The 27,846-nt window shown below is 50.1% G+C and overlaps 1 protein-coding gene across 1 annotated transcript; it reads left to right on the top strand.

The window, feature by feature from the left end:
* On the top strand, positions 1-27,790 carry CRHR1 (corticotropin releasing hormone receptor 1). Its single transcript, XM_059489386.1, has 13 exons — positions 1-42; positions 8,938-9,022; positions 18,882-19,001; positions 20,105-20,190; positions 21,168-21,274; positions 21,622-21,742; positions 22,221-22,374; positions 22,630-22,690; positions 24,045-24,117; positions 25,167-25,252; positions 26,642-26,777; positions 26,962-27,003; positions 27,650-27,790. Exons 1-13 carry the CDS (start codon positions 1-3, stop codon positions 27,788-27,790), a joined length of 1,254 nt encoding a protein of 417 aa, XP_059345369.1.
* The last annotated feature ends 56 nt before the right edge of the window (positions 27,791-27,846 follow it).

Below are 27,846 nucleotides of genomic sequence, written 5' to 3' on the forward strand. Positions count from 1 at the left end.
ATGGTGCCCAGCCTGCGTCCTGCCCTCCTCCTCCTCCTGCAGGTAAGATGCTTTTAGTCCTCTTCTCCTAAAAGGGCCCTTCTGCCCCCTCCCCATCACCCCTGCGCCGTGCATCGCCCGCGTTCTCCGCAGTGACTTTTCAATTTCTTTGAAGGGAAAAGTAAAAAGATAAACCACAACACAAAGGGCCCTCGGGAGAATTCCTCCAGTCGAGGCACTGGGGCTTGGCAAGAGCTCGTGATGCTCAGAAACTATCGGGGAGGGGGGCTGAAGTGAGTGAAACGATCATTTAAAGGGGGAAAATTACAGCCAGGTCTTTCTGAGCTCAGCCCAGGGCTCCCAGTAGCTCCCAGCCTTGCACCTCCCAGTGAAACCAGCTGCCACCAGTTTCCCAGGCTGCTGGGAGGGGGTGGCCACTCTGGGGGTGTGATGGATGTGGACGATGCAAATACAGAGTCCAGCCCTACCTCCCATAATTAATTTTCTAAGGAACCCTCTCTTTTACCACCCTGCACCTGCAAACCACAAGACTTTCTCTCTAATTTGATCGCTGTGGAACTGTAGCCACTGCTAATTTTGCAGCTCTGCACAATATGCAAATGCTTTGTCAGAAGCAATATTCCTTCTCCCTGAGGGCTCATCAAGGAGGGAAACAGCCCAAAGCTTGTTTGAATCCCAAACTCTGGGCAAATGAGATGAAGGGGTTTCCAGTGAAATCTTGAATTTTATTTGAACAAGCTTATAGTGGCAGTTAAACAAAATGATCAGGTTTTTTATACAACCTCTGTGTCAGGGAGGGGTAAAAGAGCAAATCTGCCTGGCTGGCTGCAGAATGGTGTCTCAGTGGCCCAGCTGGGACTGCAGAGTTAAAACAACAGGTAAAGCAGAGGGAGAGCCCTCCCCATTGGCACCACTATGGCTCGTACCCTGCGGGCCGTGCACCCCACTGTGCACCTCACACATCTGCTGCTCCTCTGGGCCATGAAAGTTCTCACGAAATGATGAGAAGAGCTGATGTGCACCAGGATACCCCCTGCCTAGTTGGTATTGCTTCTAAAAACTCTTCTTCTGAGCAGCTGCTCTCTCTTATTGCTGCAACCCACTAAGCCTGATTGATAGGATTTATGGGAGCTCTTTTGCTGTTACATCCCCTGGTTCAGGTTTTCTTTGGCTCTGATGTAAGAAATAAAGATGAGACAGGGCAGGATCTTTTCCCCCAGCCCAGGTCCTTCTACAGCACAGACCCAGTGCAGTACTGGGTCATGTCCTGGTGGTACAGCCACTGAGCATGACAGCTCCTAATACCCTCAGTCAGTAAAAAGTGGTCCAAAAGAAGCCCAAAGGTGTGAGACACAGCTCCCATCCTCTTTTAAAGCTCCTTAGGCTCAGGGGACTCTTGTGCCATCCCCAGGTGTCCCCCAAGGATATTCTCCTTGTGAAGGTGGAGCAACAAGTCCTCACAAACCTTCCAGAGTTTGAGACAAGACCATCCCTGTGCTGGGGCTGGGACCAGGAGTGGGGGGGGGGGGGGGGGGGGGGTCACAAAAACCAGACCAGACAAAGAGAAGCCTCTCCCAGCTGGCTTAAAAAAGAAACAGCCAATCTACAACCATCTCCCCCTTTGCAGTCAAGCTGTCTATTTTTCCTTATAAACACGCATTCAAAACTCAGATACTTTTCCAGAACAGTCCCAACCCTCTCCTGGGGACAACATGGGCTAAAGGACCATGAAAGTCCAGCTGTGAGTGCATCCCTGCAAACAGGTGTACCTGGATGCAGCAGCATCCTGCCTGTGAGTGCAGAGACCTGCAGCAGCCCAGCTCCAACCCAGACTCAGCAGGGACAAACCTCCCCTGCAGACACTGGTTTGGCACAGTTTAGGTGTTCCCCATGCACCTGGCTTGCACCTCCACTTCAGCATGGGTTTGCTCATGTTGCTTTACTGAACAGACTTGCCTCAGGAGGTCAGACAGACAAACTAGGAGACAGGCAGCCAAACTTGCTGCCAAGTGCTCCCTGGCACCCTGCAAGTCATTAAAACAAACTAAAAAAGTGATTAAAAATAAACTAGTCCACCTGCAGCTCTGTCAGGAGCCAATTACATTTCTGGGGCTTGTAAAACTGCAAAAGCATTTTATGAAAAATCAGGGATTGATGATGAGGGTGTGATAGTTTCCCCTCTCCTCTCACTTGACCACCTCCAGCAGCAATAAGCCCAAAAAGCAGCCCCTGCCCCTTCCATACTCGAATCCTTGCATAAGATGCAGAGCTGCAGTTGCAGGACGTGCTGACCCTGGGGATCTCTTCCAGTCCTCGCTTTCCTTAAAAGCTAGGCTTGATTCAGTGTGTATGAAATCATCCCTGTGGTTTCACATCTCCAGCAAAGAAGTGAATGGAAAAGGCACAGCCTGTTCCCAGAATAGCTGCACTATAGTCACCATAGGATGTATAGGAATACAATCAGAATATCCTGCATCACAGCTCAACCCTGCCCTGAAATCCAGCTCTGCTCACCCAAAATCCTGCACAGGGTTAGCCTAGAAGTTCACTGTGAGTGACAAGTGCAAGCTGCAATTGAGTCTGCAGTGTTTAGAGAGGCTGCATCCATGGCTTTGTCTGTGAGAACAGTTCTTGAACCCAGAGAAAGCCCAAATCAACCCCCAAACCACACCAAGCAGAGCCCAGGAGCCATTGTCCGACACTCAGAGCTGTCACTCAGGAGAGGGTGGCTCTTTCTGAAGACGGAATAACATACCCAGGGCCCATCTGTTGTTTTTGCTTTTTTCCCTAACTGTATTCTGAGCTATGAAGAGACCCTCCTTCTCTGCTTTATCTACAGTCACCCTCCTAGGAGCAGTCGCCTCCATTCCAATGGCCAAGGGCAAAGTGTGTTGGTATTTTGCAGATCACAGTCCCTCTTCCACCCTGAAATCTGCACTATCCACCGTGGAAAAGCAGTGGCAGATGCAGCTTTGGTGTGGCCAAGCTTTCCTGAGCTGTGAATGTGAATAAACCAGAAAAAAATTATGGGGAATTTAACTGTGGATGTTCAAACCTAAAAAGGTGATGGGTGAAGGAGGAGGTTTGGAGCAGTCAAGATGAGGGTTTTGGAACAGAGCTGGAAGGAAAAATGTCCAATCCCAAACTGAAAATATCTGTCAATTCACAGGAGTTCCACATGTACAATCTGTAGGACAGTTTAATAAAATTAAGAAAAACAGCCCTCCCCAGGCTTGTGTCCATCACTCCAATCTTCCTCAGCAGCCTTTGCCCCTGCAAATCCAGGTCCCATAGGAGCTGCATGGATTGCGTGCCCTTCCCCAGCTTGATGATGCCTTTAGCTTCCAACACCCAAATGCCATTAGTCATTTTTTCACCTGTCCCCAAAAATTCATGTCTCTCTTGACAGATAGATGAAATCAGAATTATTATGGCATGCGAGGGAGACCTGAGCTTAATCCAGGAAAACCTTTAATTGCTCATAAATCAGTTTTTACAGGGCATTCATTTAGTCCTGATTGATATTCTTTTGTTAGGATCTGCATCCAGCACACTTGGAGAGAGACTCCAAACAGAATAAACTGTTTGTCTGTGAGAACAGTTTTTGAACCCAAAGAAAGCACTCACCAAAGCACTCACCAAAGCTCCTGTTTACACACCACAGGGACTGGCCCTCTAATACAGAGTAATTAATAAACTTGCCGATTTTAATGCCAGATGGAGCAGGGAGATGTTCTCACTGCCTGCTCTCCCCCTGAGTAACACCAGCCATGGAAAATCCCCGCACGAGTCTTGCTTTGAGCCTTGTTCCATTGCCTGAGCTTTGCCTTGATGTCTCAATGATGGCAGGGCTGGGGATGGGCTTTGGAAGAGAAATGAAGGAGCAGTGGGGGCTTGGTAGGGCAGCATAGGGGCTTGGAGGAGCCCTGAGGTCATGGCTGGCAAAGCAGGTTTCTGCCAGGTCTAAGAGGGGTAAAGAGGGTTTTTCATGGACCAGATGCTGCCTGGAGGTTTAATTTGGAAACTGTTCCAAATGCTTCCAAGCAAAAGCCCTCAAGGTGGAGCAGGTAAGGAGCTCCCCAGCTGCAGAAAACAGTGCCTGGAAGCCAGAGGAGACAAAGGCAAAGAGATCCCTTGCAGTGAAGGCAGGAGACATGGGGGGGTTGGAGGCACCTCCAGGCACATTTGAGGGGCAGCTCTTTCAGTCTTTCAGGTTGTTGCAGGCCACCTTCAGCCTCCAGCTGCGGTCCTGGCAGGACATGCCGCTCCCTCCCCACACCATTGATGCTGCTCTGCCACCCGAAGTTGGCATCCAGCTCTGTTAACATCACTGTATTTAACACCCAATGTCTGGCACCTTTTGCTGCAGGCTCAGAGCCAAGAACAGGCTCCATTCCAGCCTAATGCTCCGGGGAGCCTCAGCAAAGGTCCAGGGCAGCAGCTGCTCAGCCCTTCCCTGCCCATGTGTTCCAGGAGGTCTTTCCTCTTCCACATCAAGTGTTGTAGTGGGCAGCAAGCCCAGCCAAGCCAGGGAGCAGAACTAGTGGGTCAGAGAGGTCCCTACAGCAAAGGAACTCCAGAGTGGATGGGGTTGTCCCCCCTGCCAGGAAGATCACGGTGGCCACCACTGTCCACTGCTCCCACTGCCCTCCCCAGCTCTGTGCAAGCCCCTGTGTCCCACGGCTTCGTGCCAGGCTTCAATCCTGCTAATCGCTCTGCTCTCCAATTACAGCCCCTCGGCACTGGACCTCCTAGATTGCTAATTAGGCTACAAGGCATCTATCTCGTGCTCAGAGCTGTCAGCCCTTCCTGACATGCAGATCCCCTCTTTTCTGAGGCAACATTATAGTGGTGGGGGGGATGACAATGACACACGCGCTTGTCTCCGGGTAGCACAGTACAGGGGGTGATATTGCAGTTGGATGTGAATGTATTAATTAGTGTCCATGGATTGCTTTGGAGAGCAAAAGCACCACAAGGGGACATTAATTCCTAATTGTTATTAATTGAATTTTTCTGCCAGGTCAGTGGCAGGTCACAGAGACTGACACCATGTGTGTGTGATTGTGCTGCTCACCCTCACAGCAGCAGCCAGACTCCCAGTGCTGATGAGCTGACACTGTCCTAGTCCACAATGCTGCATCTCCTGGCCCAGGGGACCTGCCATCACCACAGACACAGGAACAGCTGGGGTTTTTTTGGAGCCCTGGTGGCACCAGGACATGGTTGGTGTGTCCAGATTGGAGAAATCTGTCCCACACAATGCTCCACAGCTTGAGTGACCTGAGGCAGGTGGTCCTCAGTGCCTCAGTTTCCCCTCTGGGACAGCCCTGGCACGGTGGGTGGTAGGACACCAACCACAGCAGATGTTTGCTCTGTGTGGGATGCAGGAAACATGGGAGCAGTGTCAGGGTTTTGTGTCTGAGCTGTGCAGTGAGGACTGGGGGGGCTGGTCCTGCTACAGAAAATGTGGGGATGAAAGGAAGGAGCTGGTGCTCTGTGAGGTCCAATACTAAACCAGAACCACGTCTGTCACAGACATCTTTTCATTAAAATCCTTTCTTTAGGATTTTTCTCCCTTCTGAGAAGCTGTGGCCTCAGCAACAAAATGTAAACAATGGTTATCTGCTGCTGTGGAATGTAACAGGTAGATCTGTGATTGGTCTTGGGTGAATGTTTGGATTTACTGACCACTCATGGCAGAGCTGAGTCTCTCTGTTGAGACCCAGACCTTTGTTATTCATTCCTTTTCTATTCTTAGCTTAGCTAGCATTCTGAGAACTTTCTCTCTATTCTTTTTAGTATAGTCTTAATGTAATATATATCATAAGATAATAAATCAAGCCTTCCGAACACGAGGTCAACATTCTCGTCTCTCTCTTCATCCTGCAACGCTTGTGACCGCTGTGACACACATCTGTGTATAAAACACAGATGTTACAGAGCCTGGAAGGGAGCTGGGCGTATGCTAAGGCAACAGCAGGGGAGACAGTGGTGGCTCCTGATGGAGAAGAAGCTGTTGGCACTCACGGGGTCCATGCAGCTCCTGGCAGAACCATCATCCATCCTTGTGGGAGGAGCTCCCCTGGCGAACTGTGAGCTCTGTGCAAAACGGCTGCTTCCAGAGGAGCAGATTGCCTTCCTTCCCGGACAGCTGAGAGCTCAGCTGAGGCTCCCCAGGATTTTGGCAGGCTGAGGGAGGTCACAGAGTGTTCCTGCCTGCAGAGCAGGATCTGCCATGGCTGCGTGAAGGCAGGGTCAGGAGGGTGGAGGAACACAGCCCCTCTCTGGCCCAAGCACGACCCACTGCCGTGTCAGGGCTCTTGAGGTGAGCTTGGCTGCAGCCTGGCCAGGCTGGGCCCTGCTGGGCACCATGTGGCATCTTACAGAGCAGCAATGCTCTGGCACCAGAAGCTCCTCAAGGACAGAGCTCTGACCTGTTCTCTCTGTAAAAGCACAGGGAGGGGTTGCACTAACACACAAAGAGTAAAACAGGTAAGACAGCAACCAGCAATAAGAATTTTTTTCACTGGGGCAAATCTCCCTGCAGCTGCCACCACCCCTGCTTATTCCCCTCAAAGTGCTGACAGGAGTGGGGCAAAACTCTGCCTCTATCAAGAGCTTTGGCCACACTGCAGTACGACAAGACTCAGAGCCTGGTAAAAAAACTCTTAGTATTAGTTCTGTTTTGGGGATTGTTTTTTTCCTTTCTTTCTTCCTTCTGTAGCTGTTTCAGCTCATTTACAAAACCTGCAAAGAGCCAGTGACTGCTCCATCCACACTCCTCTCTGGCTGTGGCTTGGTCCATGTGCTGCTCAGTGCCAAGACCTCTCCCTGTGTCTGGAAGGAGAATGGGCACTACCAGGCTGGAGCAGGCTGGGATTAGGAGAAACACATCCAATTAACACTTGAAAGCCTATTCAGATAGACAAACTATCCCAGGCATCTTTTGGGTAGAACCCTTCTGTCCCATCTGCCAATGCCAAGAGCCACCAGGTGTGGTGGGCACCAGCTGTGGGCATCAACACAGAGGGGAGAAGACTCCCTACACCTTGATTCCTCCCTGTCTGGAGTTTGTGTGGTCTCAGGTTCTGAAAGGAGACTCAGGAGGTGCGGGGCTCCTGTAGGACCAGCACCCAGGAGCTCCAAACAGCTCTCACACCAGGGCAGGGTTGAGCTGCCGGATCCTCTGTGTCATCTGGAGCAGTCACACAAGGCAGCTATTCTCTGCTCCATTTATACGTCTGCCTGACATCTTTCTTGCTGTCAAAACCAGCTTCCCAAGGCAGTAAACAGTTGTTTGGAAAAAAGCAAGTGGGTGCTGAGCTTGTCTCTGTGTCTGAATAAATCCTGTTAATGCCTTGCTAAGGCATGAAGATGGCTGGGTATGCCAGCAAGGGCAGACAGTGTTTCTATGGCTCAAGGACAAGAGGAGGAATGTCTTCTCTGTGTTCAGAGCAGTTTGGGAGGTAAATGGCACTCAGGAAGGGGGGTCAGGCACTAGGAATCAGCCTAGCTGATGGGGAAGGCAGAGGTGGTTGTCCCCAAGGAGCTGGGAGCTTTCCTGCAAGCAGGGGAGGCACAGCCCTTCCTGCCTTCAGGAACACCTCAGGGCTGTTCCCCAAGGGATCTGTGTGTGATATCTTTTGGGGTGCAGCTCTGTCATTTAGTCAGTGACTTTTCTCCAGGGGGTTTGGTCACTCGCTGAAGGTGAAAGAAGTGGAGTTGAGTCTCATCCACCATTAGTGCTGGTGGAGGAGAGGGGATGAGCCTGTGTCACCCTTTACTGCAAAATATCAGGTCCCGTCCTCCCCTCATCTGGCACTGTGGTGAATTGTGAGACCAACAGCACCATCCCTCTGCCATCTCTGCAATCCCTTCATTCTGGCAATTGCCTTTCTCACTTTTAGTTTCCCCAAACTCCTGCAAAGGCACAATAATTCAATAATCATCTTTCCGAAATAGCTCCTTGTGCAGAGTTTTAGCAGAGCTGGGTAGATGTGGTCAGTGCTTTTCAACTCAATGGGAATGTTGGTGTTTGCTTGACGATTCTCCTAAAAAAAAATACTGGTTGTCTGTGGATCAGATCTCCTTAAGGATGTGTATGAACATCTTCCCACTGACAGCTTACAAGGCTGTGATTTCAGTAAGGGATTGAAAATCCAAGCATGGTGTCAGGCTCATCATGTTTCCCCTGTCTGGTCTCAGGATTGAAAGATGGTAAACCCAAAAGTGTTGATTAAAATGATAAATAGCAGAGGTTCCATGATTCAGCAGGAGCTGCAGAAGGGTTTGCTGAGGGGGGTATTCAAGGCAGGAGAGGATCACTGGGTGTTGCCGGGCTTGCAAGGGTTGCAGGGTGAAGAGAGAGGCGAGAATGTTGACTCCATGATCAGAAGGCTGGATTTATTATTTTATGATATATATTACATTAAGACTATACTAAAAGGAATAGAGAGAAAAGTCTCAGAAGCTGCTATGCTAAGAATAGAAAAGGAATGAATAAACAAAAGAGCTCTCTCTGATTCTGTCCCAGAGAGAGCTCGGTCTTTGATTGGCCTTTAATTGTAAACATCCAACATGGGCCAATCACAGGTGCACCTGTTGCATTCCACAGCAGCAGATAACCATTGTTTACATTCTTTTTCTGGGGCCTCAGCTTCCCAGAAGAGGGAAAAATCCCAAAGAAAGGATTTTTCACAAAAGATGTCAGTGACAACTGGGTGGGAAACAGAGAGCTGTCCCCCAGCCTTCAGCTCAGATAAGCACAATTCCCCCAGGATGCCATCCTGTAAATGGTGCATGTCCATCGTGCAAGTTTGGGGGTGGTACCCACCCAGACATGGGCACGCTCAGATCTGACCCAAAGAGGCTTTTGGGGAAGGGGAAGCAGCACATTGCACAGATAACCCCAGCTTGTCTGCTCTGTCCCTGCAGGCGTTCCTCCTGTGGGACAGCCCGGTGGCAGCCTCCATCCAGGAGCAGTACTGCGAGAGCCTGCCGCCCGCCACCAACCTCACTGGTGAGTGTCCCCCAGCCCAGCTGAGCCACCCCGGGGAGCCAGTGCGTGCAGGATGGTGTCAGGGGTGTCTCTGGGCTCGTCTGCTGCTGCATGGATCCTTTTTGGGGAGGTGGGACGTGCAGATGCTGCACCTCTGCTGGTGCTGCTGTAGCCTCCTTGCAGAGTGACAGTGGTGGCAGGTAGAAGGTGCAGATCTCAGGAGATGAAAACAGACAAATGTCTGTTGGGCAGAGGCAGAGATGGAAAAAGAGACATCAGGGCTGGCTGCCTGTTCTATGCCATGCCCAGGGACGCCAGGACTTTGGCCCCTATGTCCACCCTCCTCTACTATCCCTCTGCCCAGGCATGATGACTGGAAGTTTTGAATTTTTGTGGAGACCACACCACCAGTGCAGTGTGGCCACCATGGCTCTGGGCTCAGCCAAATTTTGCCCCCCCAGCACTCCTACACAGGTGCCATTGAGCACTTTGGGAGGCCACCAGTCACAAAGAGCTTCTGGGGACACGGCTATGGCCAGGGCTGGCTCAGTCCTGATGGGTGGGAGCAGCAGGGTCATGGACAGCCCACTCCTGCTCAACATTGTACATGGGTTTGATCCAAGGAGGTCAGAGCTTGTGCCAAAACTGGCTTTTAGCCTATATTCAGGATGTGACTTGGATGTCACCTCAGCAGTGACAGGTCTGGTTCAGTGACAAGTTTTGGGGGAGGAGAAGTGTGAGAAGGAGTGGAGCTCACAGGGACAAGGAAAAAAGTTCTCCCCAGCTCTGGGATGCTGCAGTGTTGATTTTCCATGACTGAATGAGAATCAGAGCAGGCACCAAGGAACTCTCTGTCAGGGTGATGGATGGCCACAGGACTGGGCACTGAGGGATGGCCATGGGGACCCAGAGCTGAAGGATGGCTGCTCACCACCTATTAATAGCAGCATTAACAGCTCCTTTTTAACAAATCCCATCTTGGCACCCGCTGATCCAGTGTCTGACCAAATCCAGGCTACCGTGCCCTGCAAGAAGCTTCCCAAGCCCACGAGGTGGAGGCAGAAAGCCAGGGAATAGCAAAAGCTGCCTGTGGAATGGCAATGCTTGGATGTCTGGTCAGAGAAGAAACTTAGTCATCACTCATGTGCTTTGCTCCCTTGAAGGTTTCATCACTCTGCTCAGCGAGGGCCTGTCCTTGGCCGAGTTTAGCTGTGATAAATCCTGACCCAGGGCAGCAGGCAGGTCCCAGAGAATCCTCATGCCCAGCTCATGGCCTTTCCCACCCCCTGCTGAAATCTCCCAAGCCCAAGGGAGAGGTCAGAAAAGGGGGAGAACTTCTGCTGTGGTTTGCTGATTGATTGCCCTGGAATCACCACCATCCTCAAGCACTGAGTGCTGCTTTCTGCAAGGATTGGGCTTTGCTCAGTGTGGATTTATCCACATGATTACAACAAGGATTTAGTGCACCTCAGTGTCCATCTCCCCTGTCAGGGGGGAGAACGTGAGGCTTCAGATTTGCAAATTGCCCATTGTTTCTACACATGCAACCTGCAATTCCTGAGCAACTCATTTGGATGGGGCTGGCATATGTGAGAGCCATTTCCAGCTGGAGGAGGGGACTTCGAACAAGAGGCAGAAGTGAAACTAATTGTCTTATGTCTGCCTGGGAAGTGGAATTCAGCACCAGTCCTGGTCCTTGGGGTGCATTTAAGCCCTGCCTGATGGAGACAGTGATTCCTATGGAGGGATATTTACTAAACTGGAAACTTTGATTTGAGCTATTTAACATGAAGAGTTGTTAGGATGATGCTAATGAGAATTGCAGCAGGGCCCTGAGACTTAATTTGTTAATGTCTTCACAACCCTTGGGAAATGACACATGCTGATAACACAAGCCCAGCAGTCCCCCAGCACGTGGCTCATCAGGGGATCTGCTGGATGCATGGACAGGTACACAGCCTCATGCCTGTGTGCAGCATCCCTCCTCCAAAACATAGCCCACCATGGGCTCTCCTCCTCTCCTGGGTCACCAGTCCCTTCACCTCTCCGTTTTAAAGATGATAAATAGCTGGACAGTGATGTCACCAGGGTGCCAGCACTCTCCAGCATGTGCACTGAGCTGGAAAATCTCTGCCACAGCAGTGGTGTGGAGGGGGGAGGCCCACAGGGTTGTTCTGTCCAGGCTCAGGGGGTGCAGGTGGTGCAAACTGTCATCCCAGGGCATGGAGCACCTGAGCCTCACAGAGCTCTCCTGTCCTGCCCTCTTATTGTGGCAGCAGCTCTCTGGCCACAGAGAGAAACAGGTATCATTCTGGGAAAGGCTGTGAGAAGATCAGAAAAAATAATGAGAAACAATTCTTATCTTCACTTGCTGCACCTGGTATTGCGAACATGTGAAATGTGTTATGGCAATTTCTTTACCAAAGGGTGGTTTCTTAATTAGCCAATGGTGATGGTGTTTGGATTGAAGGACCAATTAGGTCCACCTGTAGTGAACTAGGGTATAAAAAAGCAATGGGTTTCTTAATAAAGAATAATTGATCAGCCTTCTGTAAATGCATGGAGTCCATGCTAATTATTACATGGCTGGGGGCCCCTTTGCACTGACATCTTATCACCATGGTGTTACCCATCTTCCTTCAAGCCCCCAGTGCAGGGTAATATCCCTGGGAATTCAGGCTCAGTGCAGTGCTCCAACTTGACAGTCTAGGTATCCATCAAAAATTCCTGTCACTGAGCCCCTGATTTTGGCTGGGACTGGGACACAGGGGCACAGCTGAATGCTCCATCAGAAAGCTGCCTTCCACAGCAGCAGTGAAGAAGGAATATCAGGCTGGACTTGAGGTCAATGTGGTGCATTCAGGAAGTCAGGTCAGCTGCACCCCCAAACATCTGCAAGCCATGAAAGTCTCAGATTAGGCTTGAAAAGGAGCACAATGGGGATCAGCATCCCTTGTATGATGTGGACAGGTGCTGTCCCAAAGGCTCCCAGCCAGCCCATGGACTGACTCAGACCATGGATTTCTCTGGTTGATGATTTCAACTCCTCACGGTCTGTGTGCAGCCGCTTCTCGGCCTGTCATGAAGTCCATCAGGGAGGGGCAAGGTCATCTCATCCACCGGGGCAAAGCATTTCCTGCAGCTTCAGGACTGCTTCCCTGGGGAGGGAAAGGACAGGGAAAGGACAATTTGAGAAGACGGGAAAGCCTCTTCCTAACTAATTAACAATGAGGCTTTTCCAAAGCAGCTCAGCTGAAAGCACTCAAGCAGAACAAGCTCGGAGCACTCTCAAAGGGTTGTTTTGCCATTCATAGCTCTCAAGCCTTGATCAGCCCAACTCATTGAGTTGCCACCCAATTTCTCTCATCCCCCTCTGGTCCTGGCTGCACAATCCATTCCTTTAAGCTTGTTATCATGATGAATTCTTATCCTCAATCCTGTGTGTGTGCTAAGGAGAGAAAGGGGAGCACAGAAAATTCCTTGTCAGGAAAGAAACATTTCATGCCAGTTCACCTAAAGCAAAGAAAAATGACACCAAAGCTAAGCAGAAAAAAAGAAATGTCTGTGGGTTTTTAACTGAAGGTTTTTTCAAGGGGGGGAGTGTAGCTTTGCATTAAATAAGGCAAATCTAATTGTTCCAGATACAGCAAAATCCTTAGGCTAAGAAGCAGTGAGTGATGAGAACATATCCTTCACAGGCACTATCAGATAAGTTTGGTAACACCTTTCACAGCAGGTGACAATTTGACCAAGAGCCTTTCCACCCACTCCAGCTCAGCTCCCAAAGCACTGACACTGCTCCAGCAGCCCTCATCCCTCTGCTCTTTCATTCACTCACTGACTCCCCGGGGGTGAGTCTGGAATTTAAATTCATAAAGGTCAAATTCACATCAGTGACTCTTTTCAGTCTCGTTGGCATCTCTCCCACCAAGGCGGAAATATTAATGAGGAGCTGAGAAAGGGTTAAAGATGCAGTCTAGGCAGGGACTTGAGGGAGAGACATGGTACTGGGTAGTTCTGGGAAACAAAACTCTCCTTTATATGGAAAATCCTAGTGGATTTAAACATACAGTGGTGTCGGTAAGGCCATTCTGCTCCATTATCTGGGAAACAGGAATGCTAACAGCATTTCACTGATATTCATAGATTTTACTGTAGTGGAAGAGGGAAGATGAAGAGGTTCTCCAGTAGGAAACTGTGTCCTGGCACATCCCAGTGTGAGTAGCAGCTACAGCAGTTAAACTGTACTTTGGATTCGATGCAGTGAAGTTACTGCCAGAGACTGTTCAGTTGTAGCCAAACTAGAAGGCTCTGCTGGGAAAACTGCCAGGGAAGGGTTTTGATGTTTCACTCACCCACCACCAGATCCCAGCCAACCCCAGGGAATAAAGAACTTCCTGCCACACTTAGTTATAAAACAACTCCAAACACTGTGGTTCATGTCAGGAGAACAAGATAAGCCCCAAACACAACCCGCTATATTATATACATTATACAAATATATACATTATATGCATTATATACATTAGATATATTACAAACATATATATTACATACATATATATACATATCATACATATATATACATATATATATACATACACACACATATATATATATGCTGTAAATCTGTACATGGATCATCATCAGTGACAGCATTGAGCAGATGCATCAGATACCAACAGCACAAGGTAGGTTTGGTGCCTTTTATTTGTTTTTCTCCAGAGCAGCAGCAAAGACCCGAGGGGACAGTCAGTGATGGTGAATAGCAACAAGTCAAAAATTCATTACAATGGCCCATAGCTATCATAATGCTTAATTAGCCTGGGTAATTATTTTACATCAAGGAGCATGGAACTTGAATGCTTGGGAGGATTTTTAAGGACTGGAGTCTTACAAAGGTAAACAAAAGCCCCCAATGCCACTGAAAGCAATGCTGGAGGCAGAGTGTAAGCAAGGATCTACTTTGAGGCAGCCACAGTTGCTCCCAGCCATCCTGAGCACCGACCCCCTGCTCACAGTGAAGGCAAACAGCTCCACCACCCCAATTTCTACCCCAGGTTAATATTAATTCTCCCCCAGTGCCATTTCCCTCAATGCCTCAAGGTGCTACTCAAGCATTTAACATCTGAGTGACTCTGCAGCTCGACCCAGCCACCCCTCCCTGGCACTTCAGCACCTGGAAGTAAAAGCATCCCCCCAAAGGCAGCCCCTGTTTTGGGGCAATAAGGTGTGAAATGGGTCTTTCTTCTTCACCACTCTGGTGGAGCTGCCTGGGAGGCACAGAGAGATTTTTGTGCAATTTCACAGTTGATGCATCAGACATCACAGTGAGTTGTATTTTGATTAGATGTGGAGATGAAGCCCTGATTGCCAAATGCAAATATTGCAGCAGAGACACAGGGGACACTCTCAGGGAGCCAGAGGCTCGAGGCAGCAGCAGCAATGCAGTCACAGAGGACATCAGGGCTGGACAGAGATAACTGTGGTTGAAGAAGAGCTCAGGACAGGTAGTGGTATGAGTTAGCAACTTTCAGCTGTTAGGCTCTTGAGACACCTTAGATAAATAACCCTATCACTCCCAGCCACAGGAATGAGCCTGTAGTTCAGATTTCCATCATTTCTCCTAGCCCCTTTGCATTGTATAAGGGGACAGAGGCTTCATCCTTCCACCCCTCAGAGTGTCTGTGCACGGCAGCAAACTGGGACGTTGTGCTGGTGCACAGCTCTGCCCAGTGTAAAGCAGGATGTGTTTACCAGCACAGTTATGTGCTTTGCTTTACTCCTCCCCAGAGCATCCCAGCAATGGCTTGATGGTATGATAATACTTCAGACCTCCTGGCACCAACTCAAGAGCACTGTGGCAACACGTCTGGTACTGCTGGACCAGGGTAAATATGCTCCATACTCCATTTGGTCAAAATCTCTTGGCAGATTAGCTGGGAGTGGAGAATTTTACCCTGTCAGGTGTCACAGCTCAGAGCCATCCTGAAGGTCTCTGTGAGTGGTGGGAGCAGGCTGGAGAAGCATGTTTTCTAGAAACAGATGGGATATTGCTACAGTTATCCTGAGACAGTTATTGTGATATTGTTGTCTCAGTGTAAGTCCCTGGACACACACTTCTTTCTTCAGAAGAAGCTTTATGCTTCAGAGCAGCACAACGCAAAGGCAATAGGGTGAGAAGGGATTGGAGCGACTTCCCCTGTGCCACATTCCCTGTCTCAAAGTAGGGGCTGCTCCTTCCTCCTCCAAACACCATGTTTCTGTGTGGGAAGAAGCCAATTAGGGGAATTGAGTGCAGGTAGGAAATTCACTGACCTTTCATGCTGTAAATCTGCAAAGACCAAACCTGTGCTGCCAATGGAGCTGAGAAGCTGGAGCACCTGGGTGCAGAACCTGGAGAACAGTCCCCCTGCAGACATGGATGGGCTGTCGAGCATGCAAGGAAGCATTTAGTACTGACACATATTTCCATGCTAAACAGTGCCCTGAATGCTGGGAGCCAGGTGCCATTCGGGGGGAGCTGGAGCAGGGAGTTGTGCTGGGCAAAGGGTGTGACCATGGTCACAGGGGTTTTCAGGATGAGAGAGAGACGAAAATGTTGACTCCATGATCAGAAGGCTTGATTTATTATTTTATGATATATATATAACATTAAGACTATACTAAAAAAATAGAAAGAAAAGTTCTCAGAAGGCTAGCTAAGCTAAGAATGGAAAAGAATGATAACAAAGGAGCTCTCTCCAACTCTGTCCAAGAGAGCTGAGTCCTTGATTGGCCATTAATTGTAAACATCCAAGATGGGCCAATCACAGATGCACCTGTTGCATTCCACAGCAGCAGATAACCATTGTTTGCATTCTTTTTCTGGGGCCTCAGCTTCCCAGAAGGGAAAATCCTAAAGAAAGGATTTTTAGTGAAAAGGATGTCTGTGACAAAAGGGGATGTTGCAGCCCTCATGGCACTCTTTGTCTTCACTGTTTTACTTATCACTTCCCCATCAGGAGAGGTTTTTTCTCTCTTTCTGTATGCTGGAGAGAGCAGAAAGAGCAGCATCTGCTTTCTTCAAGCCTTTCTCAGTGTGAGCCTGGGAAAATATTGTGGCCACCCACTAGATGAAAACCTGGTGGGACAGAGCTCCAAATGCTGCCAGTGGCAGCATGGGGGTGAAGCACAGGGAGAGGTCCAGGAGCATCCAACAGCCTGGCTGAGCATCTCCTCATCTGCCTGCAGCCCCCAATGTCCCCCCACAGCACCAGCCCGACCCATGGGACAAGCAGAGCTGAGCTCCTGGTGATGCTGGTGCACCTTCCCTGTGGTGGGACCGGTGGGACCCACTGGATTTGGTGTCTGGTGGGATCCTGTCATGCTCTAATGGGAGTGCCAAGCAGCATCCCACCAAGTGCCTTGGAGAAATGTGAAGATATTCAATCCAGCCTCGAGCAGATGTATCACACAATGTTGTACCTCTGTCTGGCTACATCATTTCCATGAGTCTCTTGGGTTGGTTATTAATGGCATTGCTGTGGGTTTGTTTTACTGGTGGAGAGCTCTCTGGCCCTGCTGACTTTTTAACTACTCACTCTTCCTGTTTGTCCTCCTTGAGCAATCTCTGTTTGCCCCCAGAACAGACCCTGAAATGCAGGAGGGGAACTGAGGCAAAAAAAAAAATATGCAAAGAAAATGGAGTTTGTGCCCAGCCCTAGCAGTCCCCGTGAGGGGCTGTGATAGCTGCATGAGCTGCTGTGCCCATTAGTACTGTGCAAGCCCCATTTTCCTGTGTTGCATTGTTCCAAGTGAAGCCTTTCCTGTTCCAGACATTCAAGCAGCTTCTCACCTCAGTGGCTAACAGGGAGAGCACTTGCAATTTAACTTTGTCCTTAATTCAAGTAATTACTGGTTGTTTTTTCCTTACAAGGATGACTGTTACCATAAAATTTTAAACTGTGACCCTCTATTTCTCTGTCAAATTTGGGTCTGAACAACAAAGGAGCTCAATAAATTCAAATGGATGCAGAAAGGCACACACATACATGTGATAAAAGGCATCTTGTTTCCTACAAAATACAGGCTTAAAACAGTTAACGTAAAGGGAACGTTGCCACAGCAACCCTACACATTAGCAAAGCTTAAAACAAAGGTCATTGTTAAAATTAATTTCTTCCTACAAGCTATGGGAGGCAGAAGGCAACACTCACCATGCTCTGATGCTTCCCCAGCTCACATGCTTGGAAGCTGTTTTCCCTTACTAAGATATTTGAAGACACTGAAAGCCCTGAAAATTTTCTCAGAGAACATCACAAAATAACAAGGAGTCAATTTTTCTGATAATTGATGAAAACAAATATTCCTCCATAAAAACCTTCATCATCATCATCAACAGTATTTTGCTTCTTTTCCTTTGGTCACTCTTTAGCCAGCTCTATCCATAGGAATTTTTGGGAAAGGCATTCAAATAACAACCACAAATCCAGGGGGAGGGGAAATGCTGTGTTTTCGCACCCAAGGAGCTGTGAATTGGGGTGTTTTGTATTAGGAAGTGGCAATTTCTGTCTCTGTGCAAGCAGCACAAACGTCTCTGGTACCCAGGAGTGTTTTGGACTAAACTCTGCCTCTTCCAGCATCTCCTGCTCACCCATTTTCTGCTTACCCTAGATTGTAGTATATGGATATTGTAGCCATTGTGCTTCCGACCTCACTGTGAGATCAGGCTGGGACATATTTAGCTATGGTACATGTTGTTCTAAATATACACAAATTATACATTAAACAGCCTGCAATCTGGCATACCTAATGCCTACGTTAGCACGCTTGTGTAGCTGGGAAAAGCACACAAATCCTTGAAATCTGAAATAGAAGCAGCTTTGGAGTTTTCTACTCGGGAAAGACTGGAAGAGACCAACGGGAATGGCTGGGAAGGAGATTTTGCAGCCAGGAGGTGTGAGATGTTTGGCGAGACTTAGAACCAGAGTGGACACACCACTGAGGAAGAGCAAGTCTGGCTTATTGCCTGTTGTGGGGCTGGATGCCAACATCGTGGCTGAAGGAAGGAGCAGAGCTGGGAAACCAGAGCCAGGGGACTTGGAAGCCAGGTCTAAAACTAAGTTTCTGCCAGAACTGAGCTTAGCCAGTAGTTTTAGTCGTTTACTGGCTTAGCCAGTAGTTTTAGACAGGACCAGAGTAACAGTTATTGTAGAATATGAGGTTACAATTGTTAAAGTTGCTCAGGTTATGCTCACCAGAAGGCCCTGTGGGAAAGGCACAGCTGCAGGCTGGACGGTGGAAGTTGGCTGAGGGTGAGAGGCAGCTATGAGTGAGGAGAGTCAAGCTGGGAGTGAGATTGTGATTGGCTGGAAGAACACATGGGCAGTGTATGAGTGGGAAGCTGATTGGCTGAAGGAATGCATGGACAGGGTATGAGAAGGAAGCTGATTGGCTGAAAGAACGCATGGACAGTGTATGCACAGGAAGCTGATTGGGTGATAGGATGTGCGGACAGCAGCGCTGCAGCTGAGCCAGCCAATGGGTGCCCTCTTTCTGTTAGGCCTCGGTTTGGTTTCAGTCATGTCAAGTGGAGATTAGAGGTATAAAAAGGGGCCAATTTTTGCAATAAGGCCATCTCCTTTGATAAGAGGGTCTGTGTTGCTTTGTTCCCACTGCTACAAGTCATGGCCATGATGATTCAACCGGCCCCTGCAAGTCTTGCACAGGGCCCATCTGGTGTCTGCCATGAGGGTTTTCTGGGGGCTGAGCTTGTGGTGACCCACCAGCTGATGCAGCAGCCTCAGCTCTCCAGGCAAATCCTGACCTTTCAGCAGCCTGGAAGCGGCCCATGGTGGCCCAGAGAGCTCTGCTAACCCTGTGCACTTTGTCCTTGCAGGTCCCCAGTGCAACGCCTCAGTGGACCTGATCGGCACATGCTGGCCCCGCAGCGCTGTGGGACAACTGGTGGCTCGGCCCTGCCCCGAGTACTTCTATGGCGTGCGGTACAACACCACCAGTAAGAGGGGCAGCCCTGAGGGTGCTGGGACACAAGTGACAATATACACCTCTGGGAACAAAGCTCATCGACCATTAGGAAAACAGCGCCTCAGGCCCCGGATTTCAGGGAGGGTCGTTTCAGAGAAGCAGGTTTATAACCAGGTCCTGGGAGGAGGAGAGGGTTGATGTCCCCATCTTGGGGACACAGGCAGAGGAGTAATCCTGCCTTGCCCTTGGAGGTGGTACAGGGGCCTGAAGCTTCCAGCTGAGCAAAGACTGGGAGACTTTGAATGCCCTCCCTTCCTGGCACAGGTGTTTGCACTGTCACTGCCAGGGACATGCTGGGAGTAGAGGATGTAGTGATATGAAAAGTGCCCAAAGTCATGCCTAGCATAAGGTTGAGTTTCTGACCACCCAAGTGCTGCTTTTGATGAAAGAAACACCTTGCTTCTCACAAAAAACATAGATTTTTCCATCCTGCGCATTCTTGCAGGCATGGAGGATGGCACAGACACACAGCTCCGGCTTTGTGGTGCCGCTGTAGCAGCCTCTGTGCATTAATCCCAGGCCCCTGATGAGGCTCACAGCCTCCTGTAATGGTAGCCTGGTCTCACCCCAGTGCTAGCATTGCCCCACTGCTGACACCAATGACAGACTCTCTGGGGTGCCTGGGCCATTCCTTCCTAGTCAGCCTTGACACCTACTGTCCTTCCTGGGAGGCAAAAAAGCTCCTAATTCAGGGAGAGAAGTGAAACTTCATGCTGCCATCTCAGCAGAGAGCCTGGACTGGACATGATCACCCAAGCAAACAGCAGAGTGAAAGAGAAGAGAAGAGAAGAACTGGTGCTGATTCCACTGCACCCCTGTGTGTGGTGAGGAGGTGTTGGGGTCCCCCAGTGCCAAGGGCAGGGCTGCTGCAGACCCAAAGCTCTTGAGTGGGTCTGAAATACTCCAAGAATTTTGGTACTGCAGCTGTGACCAAGGCAGTAGCTGAGCTGCCTTCACAGCAGAAGATGCCAGGCCTGGCCTGATGCCAGTGCCCTGCATTAGTGACAGTCAGGTCACATGCCTGTGCCCATCCCCATGCTCTGTTAACCCTTGGATGGGCATCTTCTCTTTCAGATAATGGGTACAGGGAATGCCTTGCAAACGGGAGCTGGGCAGCACGTGTCAACTACTCCCAGTGCCAGGAGATCCTCAGTGAAGAGGTAGGAGCTTGGGAGTCCCTGGGCGCTCTTGGCAGGAGTGCAAGAGACAGATGATGGAGTTTTGAAAGGCAACAGCATCCAGGCCAGGAATGGCCCATGGGAGCTGAGGGCTGAGCATGCAGCAACATTCGAGTGATAAAGTTGGCATGTGGCAATTATGACCCCTTCTTGATTTGCATTTTTATTCCCCATCAGAAATAAAGCCATGCCTGTTTCCATCCCCATTAAAAATCCAAGAGGATTAGCAGGGTGAGGTCCCCATGGCCTCTGGGTACAGATCAGCCCTGTCACTTTCCTGAAGCTCTCTCCTGACACTCAGTGAAAACCCCATCCTTCCCTGCTGGCAGTGAAATAAAGGAGATATTTAGGAAGATGAAAGACATACAAAAATAGGGATCAAGCCCCTGAGCAGATCAAGCCACCCCTTGAAGCAGAGAAGAGATATGAGCTTTTCATTTGCAGTTGATATCAACTCTGATATTTAAAATGCTGATATCTCTTGCCATGAATGTTTTTTCACTCACTTAATTGCTTATTTACTGATTGGATGAGTGCCTAAGAGCAGGAGTGATCAATTAATTCAATTATCACTCACACTTTCCTCTGTCCAAATTCATCCAAGCCTCTCAGTTGCCCCCAGGGCAGTGGGGGATGAACTGAGATATAAAATTCCAGTGAGCTCAACTGAATTCCAGCAGGGTTTCCCCAGGGGAGGGGTTGGGAAGTTGCAGCATTTAGCTGTCCTGTGAGCTACTCTGGTACAAGTGAGATGTGAAACCAGGCTAGTGCCTCTCCTTCCCACATTAGCCCCATCTCCTTCCATTCCCACTGTCCTGTCCCAGGGTGAGCTCCAATTGCTTCCTGAAAAAGGGCCCAGAATTTGAGGTGCAGCTGCCAAAGGTGATGTGGTGGAGGAGGTGGGTTTGTGCCAGTACCAGGGCTGCTGTTGACCCTCTGCCCATCTCTCCCACTCCCAGAAGAAGAGCAAGCTGCACTACCACATCGCTGTCATCATCAACTACCTGGGCCACTGTCTTTCGCTGGGGGCCCTCCTCGTGGCCTTTGTCCTCTTCATGCGCCTGCGGTGAGTAACAAACCTGCTGCCGTATTCCTGCAAGGTCATCTCTGGCAGGGATGGACCCAGCTCCTCTGCTTTGCCATCTACTCTGCCACAGACATTGCCCTCCAGGCTGGAGGGATCCTGCCTATCTCAGGGCTGTTTTTCTTTTGCTGCTTTTTTAAAGCATCTAGTTACGGAGGCAGAGGGTCCTCCTTGGTGCCTTCCACCTCCTGCTCTTCTCCCTGCTCCCCTCACCCAGGGCATGGTCCCAGCAGGTCACCCTTGGGGTCCCAACAGAGACACTCAGCTGCACAGACAGCACTGTCCCCAATCCCCCCGCTCTGATGGTGCCTTGTTCCACCCCTCTCCAGGAGCATCCGGTGCCTGAGAAACATCATCCACTGGAACCTGATCACAGCCTTCATCCTACGCAATGCCACGTGGTTCGTGGTGCAGCTCACCATGAACCCAGAGGTGCATGAGAGCAACGTGGTAGGTGCAGCTCTTCCAGGCTGAGCCCAGTCCTGAGCAGCTGGGGAGTGTGAGGACCCTGGAGATTACAGAAATGCAAAATGGTTTGGGGCTGAAGGGACCTTAAGGATCATTTAGTTCCAACCCCCCTGCCATGGGACACCTTCACTGTCCCAGGTTGCTCCAAGCCCCATCCAACCTGGCCTTGGACACTTCCAGGGATGAAGCAGCCACAGCTTCTCTAGGCAACCTGTTCCAGGCCCTCACCACCTTGCCAGGGAAGAATTTCTTCCCTAAACCTACCCTTCTTCAGGCTGAAGTCACTAAAATGTGGCTACAAAAGCAGTTTCAGAGAACATATAGGGCTGGCTGGTGGCTGGCAGGCACACCCTGTGTATGAGAAACACAGGTTTGATTGCTCTGCCAGGGTCAGTGCTGCTCTGTGCATCGATTGCACCACTGTGACACAGAGCTCAACAGGCTCCACATCTCCTGACAGGTCTGGTGCCGCTTGGTCACTGCTGCCTACAATTACTTCCATGTCACCAACTTTTTCTGGATGTTCGGCGAGGGTTGCTACCTGCACACGGCCATCGTGCTCACGTACTCCACGGACAAGCTCCGCAAGTGGATGTTCATCTGCATCGGCTGGTGTGAGTGCCAGCCTTCCCCTCACCCAGGGGTACCCCGGCTGTAGTGATGGCTGGTGCCCCCTCCAGCCTCTGCTCCAACTCTGCTTTCACTCAAAGAGCTGCAAAAAGGGTGCCAGAGGCAGGAGGATGGACACTTGATTTGCGTGGACACCTCATCTTACTGGGTGGTTTTTGTGTGAGAAAACCCCTGTTAGTTATGGTGTGGTTTTGTGGCGACCTTGCACCTCTGAGACTCACCTGTGTGTTCCTCTGCAGGTATCCCCTTTCCCATCATCATTGCCTGGGCCATTGGGAAGCTCTACTACGACAATGAAAAGTGAGCCTGATTGCTCTTATCCTCTATTCTTCTTTCTATCCCAAATCCTCAGGGAACAGTTATGTCAGGAATTCTGTCAGGGAAGAAAAAAAGGATAATGTTCTTCCATTCTTTCTTTTATCCCACCTTTCACCTCTCTGTAGCACAAGCCCTGCCCCTGCTGGTTTCCCCTCAAAAGGCAAATGTGATTTTAAGGGGAGAAAGATATACCAGATTTCCTACAATAGGTTTGCTAAAGGGAGCTGGGTTTTAACCAGCAGAGATCTAAATTACCCCCACCTGAGCCATTTTCACAGACACCTGCTGATGAAGGTCTTAACAGGTACCTGAGAGTTCATCCCAGAGTGAGAAGTTGAAAGGAGCCCATTGAGATGAATGGCAGCGTGTTCTGTTTTCCAGAGGTAATTTTCCCTACCGACTGCAGAAGTCCCACGCTGCTCACACAGGCACTGATTGAACAACCCTGACAAGGTGCTCCCAGGGCAGGGATACACCTGAGTGAGCTCCTGCAGGGTTTGCTGAGGACAGAGAGGACAGAGCTGACCCAGACCTGTGTGTGAGGTTATGGGGAATCATGGAATATCCTGAGCTGGAAGGAACCTACAAGGAACATCAACTCTGAGTCCTGGCTCTGCACGGACACCCCAACAGTCCCACCCAGTGCATCCCTGAGAACATTGCCCAGAAGCTCCTGGAGCTCTGGCAGCCTCAGGGCTGTAACCATTTCCTGGGGATCCTGTTCACCGCCCAAGCACCCTCTGGGGGAAGAACTTTTCCTGATATCCATCTCAAATTCCCCTGTGACACCACCTCAGACCATTTCCTTGGGTCCTGCCCCTGTCACAGGGAGCAGAGATGGGGGCTCCCCCTGGGGAGGAGCTGCAGGTCCTGATGAAGTCTAAACTCATTCACCTCTGCCCCAGCTGAACATTCCAAGTGTTCTCAGTTGCTTCTCATGTGGCCCATCCAGACTGCTCCCCTTCTTCATGTCCCTCCTTTGGATGTTCTCTAATGGCTTCAGATCTTTCTTACATTGTTGTGCCCAAAACTGCCCCCAGGATGCAAGGTGAGGCTGCCCCCATGCAGAACAGAGTGGGGACTGTCACCTCCTTTGTGAGGAGGGTGTCCCTGCTTGTCCTGCAGTAACCAGCTCCCACAGCCATATGGGGCCCATAAACACTCCCACAAGTCACATGCACCTCCTTTTACTGAGTTCCCACGAAAGCTATTTCACAATGGCTGCAGCAGTTTGAGTTTTAGTGCTTTCACCTCACAGACAGCGACTTACAGAGATTGTGCAAGGACAGGAGTCTATCCAGGTCACTCCCATGTCAGGCTTGTCCTTGCCTTGCAGGTGCTGGTTTGGGAAGCGAGCAGGTGTTTATACTGACTACATTTACCAAGGCCCCATGATCCTGGTGCTTCTGGTAAGAGGAAATTGACCTTTTGTGTGCTAAATGGAGACCTTCTGTGTGCAGCTGGGTCACAGCTGCTTCTGTACAGAGTATTGCCCCCTCCTTTAGCTTCACTCTGCTGGGGCTGGTTCTGCTGCCGCACAGCAGCACTGCCCCTCACACAAACTGCCCCTTGAGCAATATTGGTCTTGGGGTGGGCTGCAGAAGGAGCCTGGAAACCTCCCTCTAACAGGGGTGTCCCATCATCAGCCTCCAACATGCATCAGTAGGTCCCTCCATCCTTGCCATGGCACTATTTGGGTGTGGGTGGATGCTTTGCCAAGCATTTGCAGAAGCTTGGGATCCTTGACTCCATTACCTGTACCTGATTCCACCTCTCTGTTCCTGGTCCCCAGCTGAGTAGTTGTGCTTGATCACATGGATGGGGCTTTGTCTTTTGGGGAGGGACAAAGAAGAGCCGAGGTGGCAGGTCACAAGCTGGGGGTCCAACCTGTGTGTGCAGGGGGAAAGCCATGCACAAAGTCCCAAAACTATTCCCTCCTCCTTGGCCAATGCTGAGAAAGCTCAAGGGAGTAAAACTCACTGGAATGATGGAATAATTGATCCTGCTTCCCATTTCTTAGCCAGACAGGCAGCCAGGCCACTACTAAGTCCTGTCAATTGTGCTCAGCTCCAAAGATTCCTTCCCATTCCCTCATTAGCAATTCGGCAGCCAAGAGAGCAACCAGGCGGACCCTGGATGTAATGGCAGCCACTCGCTACCTTAGATTCTTCCTCTCCCTCTGCTTTTTCACCTTCAGCCATTCCTCTAGCACTTGTCCTTCCTTGGCAATCTCCTGGTACGCCCTGCTGCCCTGATCTCCTGACCAAACTCCTAAATCTTATTATTCAAGTGTTTTTTAAAAAGGCAAACATCCTCTCATGGTGCATGGAAGGCAATAGATCAGGTTCAAGAGGAAACTTTCCCATTTGCCCTGGTCCCCCTCCCGCCCCGTCATTGCAGAGGAGATGGGAGGATATACTGAGGGAGCAGACACTAAGCAGTGGCCCTGTTCCTCCAGATCAACTTCATCTTTCTATTCAACATTGTCCGAATCCTCATGACAAAGCTCCGAGCTTCAACCACGTCAGAGACAATCCAATACAGGTAAGAGCATGAGCGATCCTGCTGGAAGCCAACCTAGGAACTGGGTTCTCTCATGATTAGTGGGGATGGGAAGAGCCCCATTAGCCAGGTAGCAAGGGGATGGGAGCATGGAGAGACACCTAAGAGCACCTCAAATGCTCTTTGGAGGCACATGGTCATTAAATCTACCAGTGATGTAGAGTGTGGATGGCTGTTTCTGCCTTTGAAGTGAACTCTTGGGATTTGAGTCTCTTTGCAAAAGCCTTTTCTGGTGGGACCTGAGAAGCTCTCCAGGCTGGGAGCTGCAAATCCTGGCATGGAGGTGAGAATTAAATCACTGCTTGACAGAAAAGCAAAAGCTGAGGAAGCTGATGAATCGATGCCACCGCAACACCACCTTGTAAAGAAGAAGACAGTACTCCCACAGCACAAGGCAGCAAGATTTAACCCCTCCTTGCCTGTTGGGGAATATTTTGCAGTAAGAGGTGCATGGTCAGAGCAGCTCCCCAGAGTACCTGGGATAGAAGACACTTTGGGCTTCATCATTGTCTCTGTCTGGATCATTTTGTGGGCAGGAATTGGGGAATCTCATGGTGTACCAGGTCAAGAGAAGCCGTTTTGAGGTGGAGGGTGGCTTTTTCAGCTGAGAAAGGAAAAATTCTGGTTCTGTTATTGAGAAAGCTATACCAGTGAATGTGCTACACTGCAGTTTTCCATCTCCTGTCCTTGGTTCCCTCCAGCTCCTCCCTGTCATCAGCCCATTTGTGCCAGGGACTGTTCTCCCCTCTAAATCAGAGATGCAAAACATGTCCCAGCCCCCCTCCCTGTCCAGCTCAGACCCTCCAAGGATGACCATCTACTGTTGGAATCTGTCCATTAACAGGATTTTTAAGCAAAAAGTGATGACTTGGCATTGTTCTTGTCCCCTAATCCAAAGGAATGAGGTGCCAAGCCCCAATCCTTCCCACACTCTCTGTATTAGCACTATGACTTTTCACAAACTGTACTTGTAATTTCATCAAGATATCAAATTAATTACCTGAGATACGGTTTTCACAAACTCGTGTTGAAGGGTGTGAGTTATTATACCCTCCTTAATTCCTTTTTAATTGAGCTGTAGATCAGCCAAGCAATCATTCCATGCCAGCTCAAGGTCAGGCCTCTGGTCTCCACTGCTCTTTTCTGGGTGGAGAAGCAGAGCAGGGGCCAAGTGCTCAAACCAGCCCAGTTCCTTGGGAGCTGCACTGGAAAACCAATGGATGGAGCCCAGCTTGGCTCCATCCTCCCCTACTCACTGGTTTTCAAGTGCCAGCAGACCAGTACAAGCCATGCTGGTGCTGGGAGTGGATGGGCAGAGTCCTTGTGGCCAGGGCTGCACTGTAGCAGCTCAGGTCCCTGTTTTGTCCCTAGGAAAGCAGTCAAGGCCACACTGGTGCTGCTGCCCTTGCTGGGGATCACCTACATGCTGTTCTTTGTCAACCCCGGGGAGGATGAGATCTCCAGGATAGTCTTCATCTACTTCAACTCCTTTCTGGAGTCTTTCCAGGTAATGGTCCTTCACACTGGTTCCCACCCCAGTCCTCTCACCAAGGAGGAGCCCATCGTGGCTGATGCCTCATCCCGCTTCTGCCCCTTCCCAAAACCAGACATCCCCAAACCCCAGAGCTGTTCCAAAGCGCCGGGCTCGGGGGCACCTGTTTGCTGTGACTCTGCTGCTTGTCTCCTTCCAGGGCTTCTTCGTCTCTGTCTTCTACTGCTTCCTGAACAGTGAGGTGAGCACAATGGGCTGGGGTTTTTGTGGGGGTCTACACCCTTCCTTGCAAGCAGACAAGTTCAGTAAAAGGCTCTACTGCTGCCCAGGGCTTGGAGGGTGCTAGTCCCTAATTCCCCATCTAAAGGTCTTTGGTGATCAAAATTGGTGCTTCACCTCCAGCCCCAGGTACATCTGCAGCCCCAGATTTTGCCCAGACAGGAATAGCTACTGTCTGTCTCCTCCTCTGGAGGAGGAAAATCCACCTCCAAGAACAGATGCTCTCATGGTGCACCTGTGTGATTTGGTGCAGCAAAGCCAAGGGCCCTCCCCATCCCAGGGAAATCCTTCCCCAGGGTGAGCCCCATACACATGTGGATTGCACATGGATGAGGATATCTCCCAGGCTCTGCCCCAAAACACAAAGCAGAAAGCAAAGGAGAGTAGAAGTGAATCCTGGGGCCAGATATTTGGGCAGTTCTTTCCTCTGCCTCCTCCAAACGCTCCCACACCTTTGCTGACTCAGGAAAGTTTACCCTGCATGAATCTATTTTGTTAGCAAATCACATATCATTTATCCATTTTTGGCTGGAGGACTGAGGAGAAGGATGGCCAGTGCCTCTGGTGCCTCTGTGTGATGACCGATGTCCCTGATTGATCCCGCCCAGGTGCGATCGGCCGTGCGCAAGCGCTGGCACCGGTGGCAGGACAAGCACTCCATCCGTGCCCGCGTGGCAAGGGCCATGTCCATCCCCACCTCCCCCACCCGTGTCAGCTTCCACAGCATCAAGCAATCCACGGCTGTCTGAGCCAGGAGCGAGAGGCTGCACCAGGAGCCGACGTCCCCACTGCTATGGGGAGCCCC

The sequence above is a fragment of the Ammospiza nelsoni genome, chromosome 26 (genome assembly GCF_027579445.1).
Source record: "Ammospiza nelsoni isolate bAmmNel1 chromosome 26, bAmmNel1.pri, whole genome shotgun sequence".
In the NCBI taxonomy this organism is placed as follows: Eukaryota; Metazoa; Chordata; class Aves; order Passeriformes; family Passerellidae; genus Ammospiza; species Ammospiza nelsoni.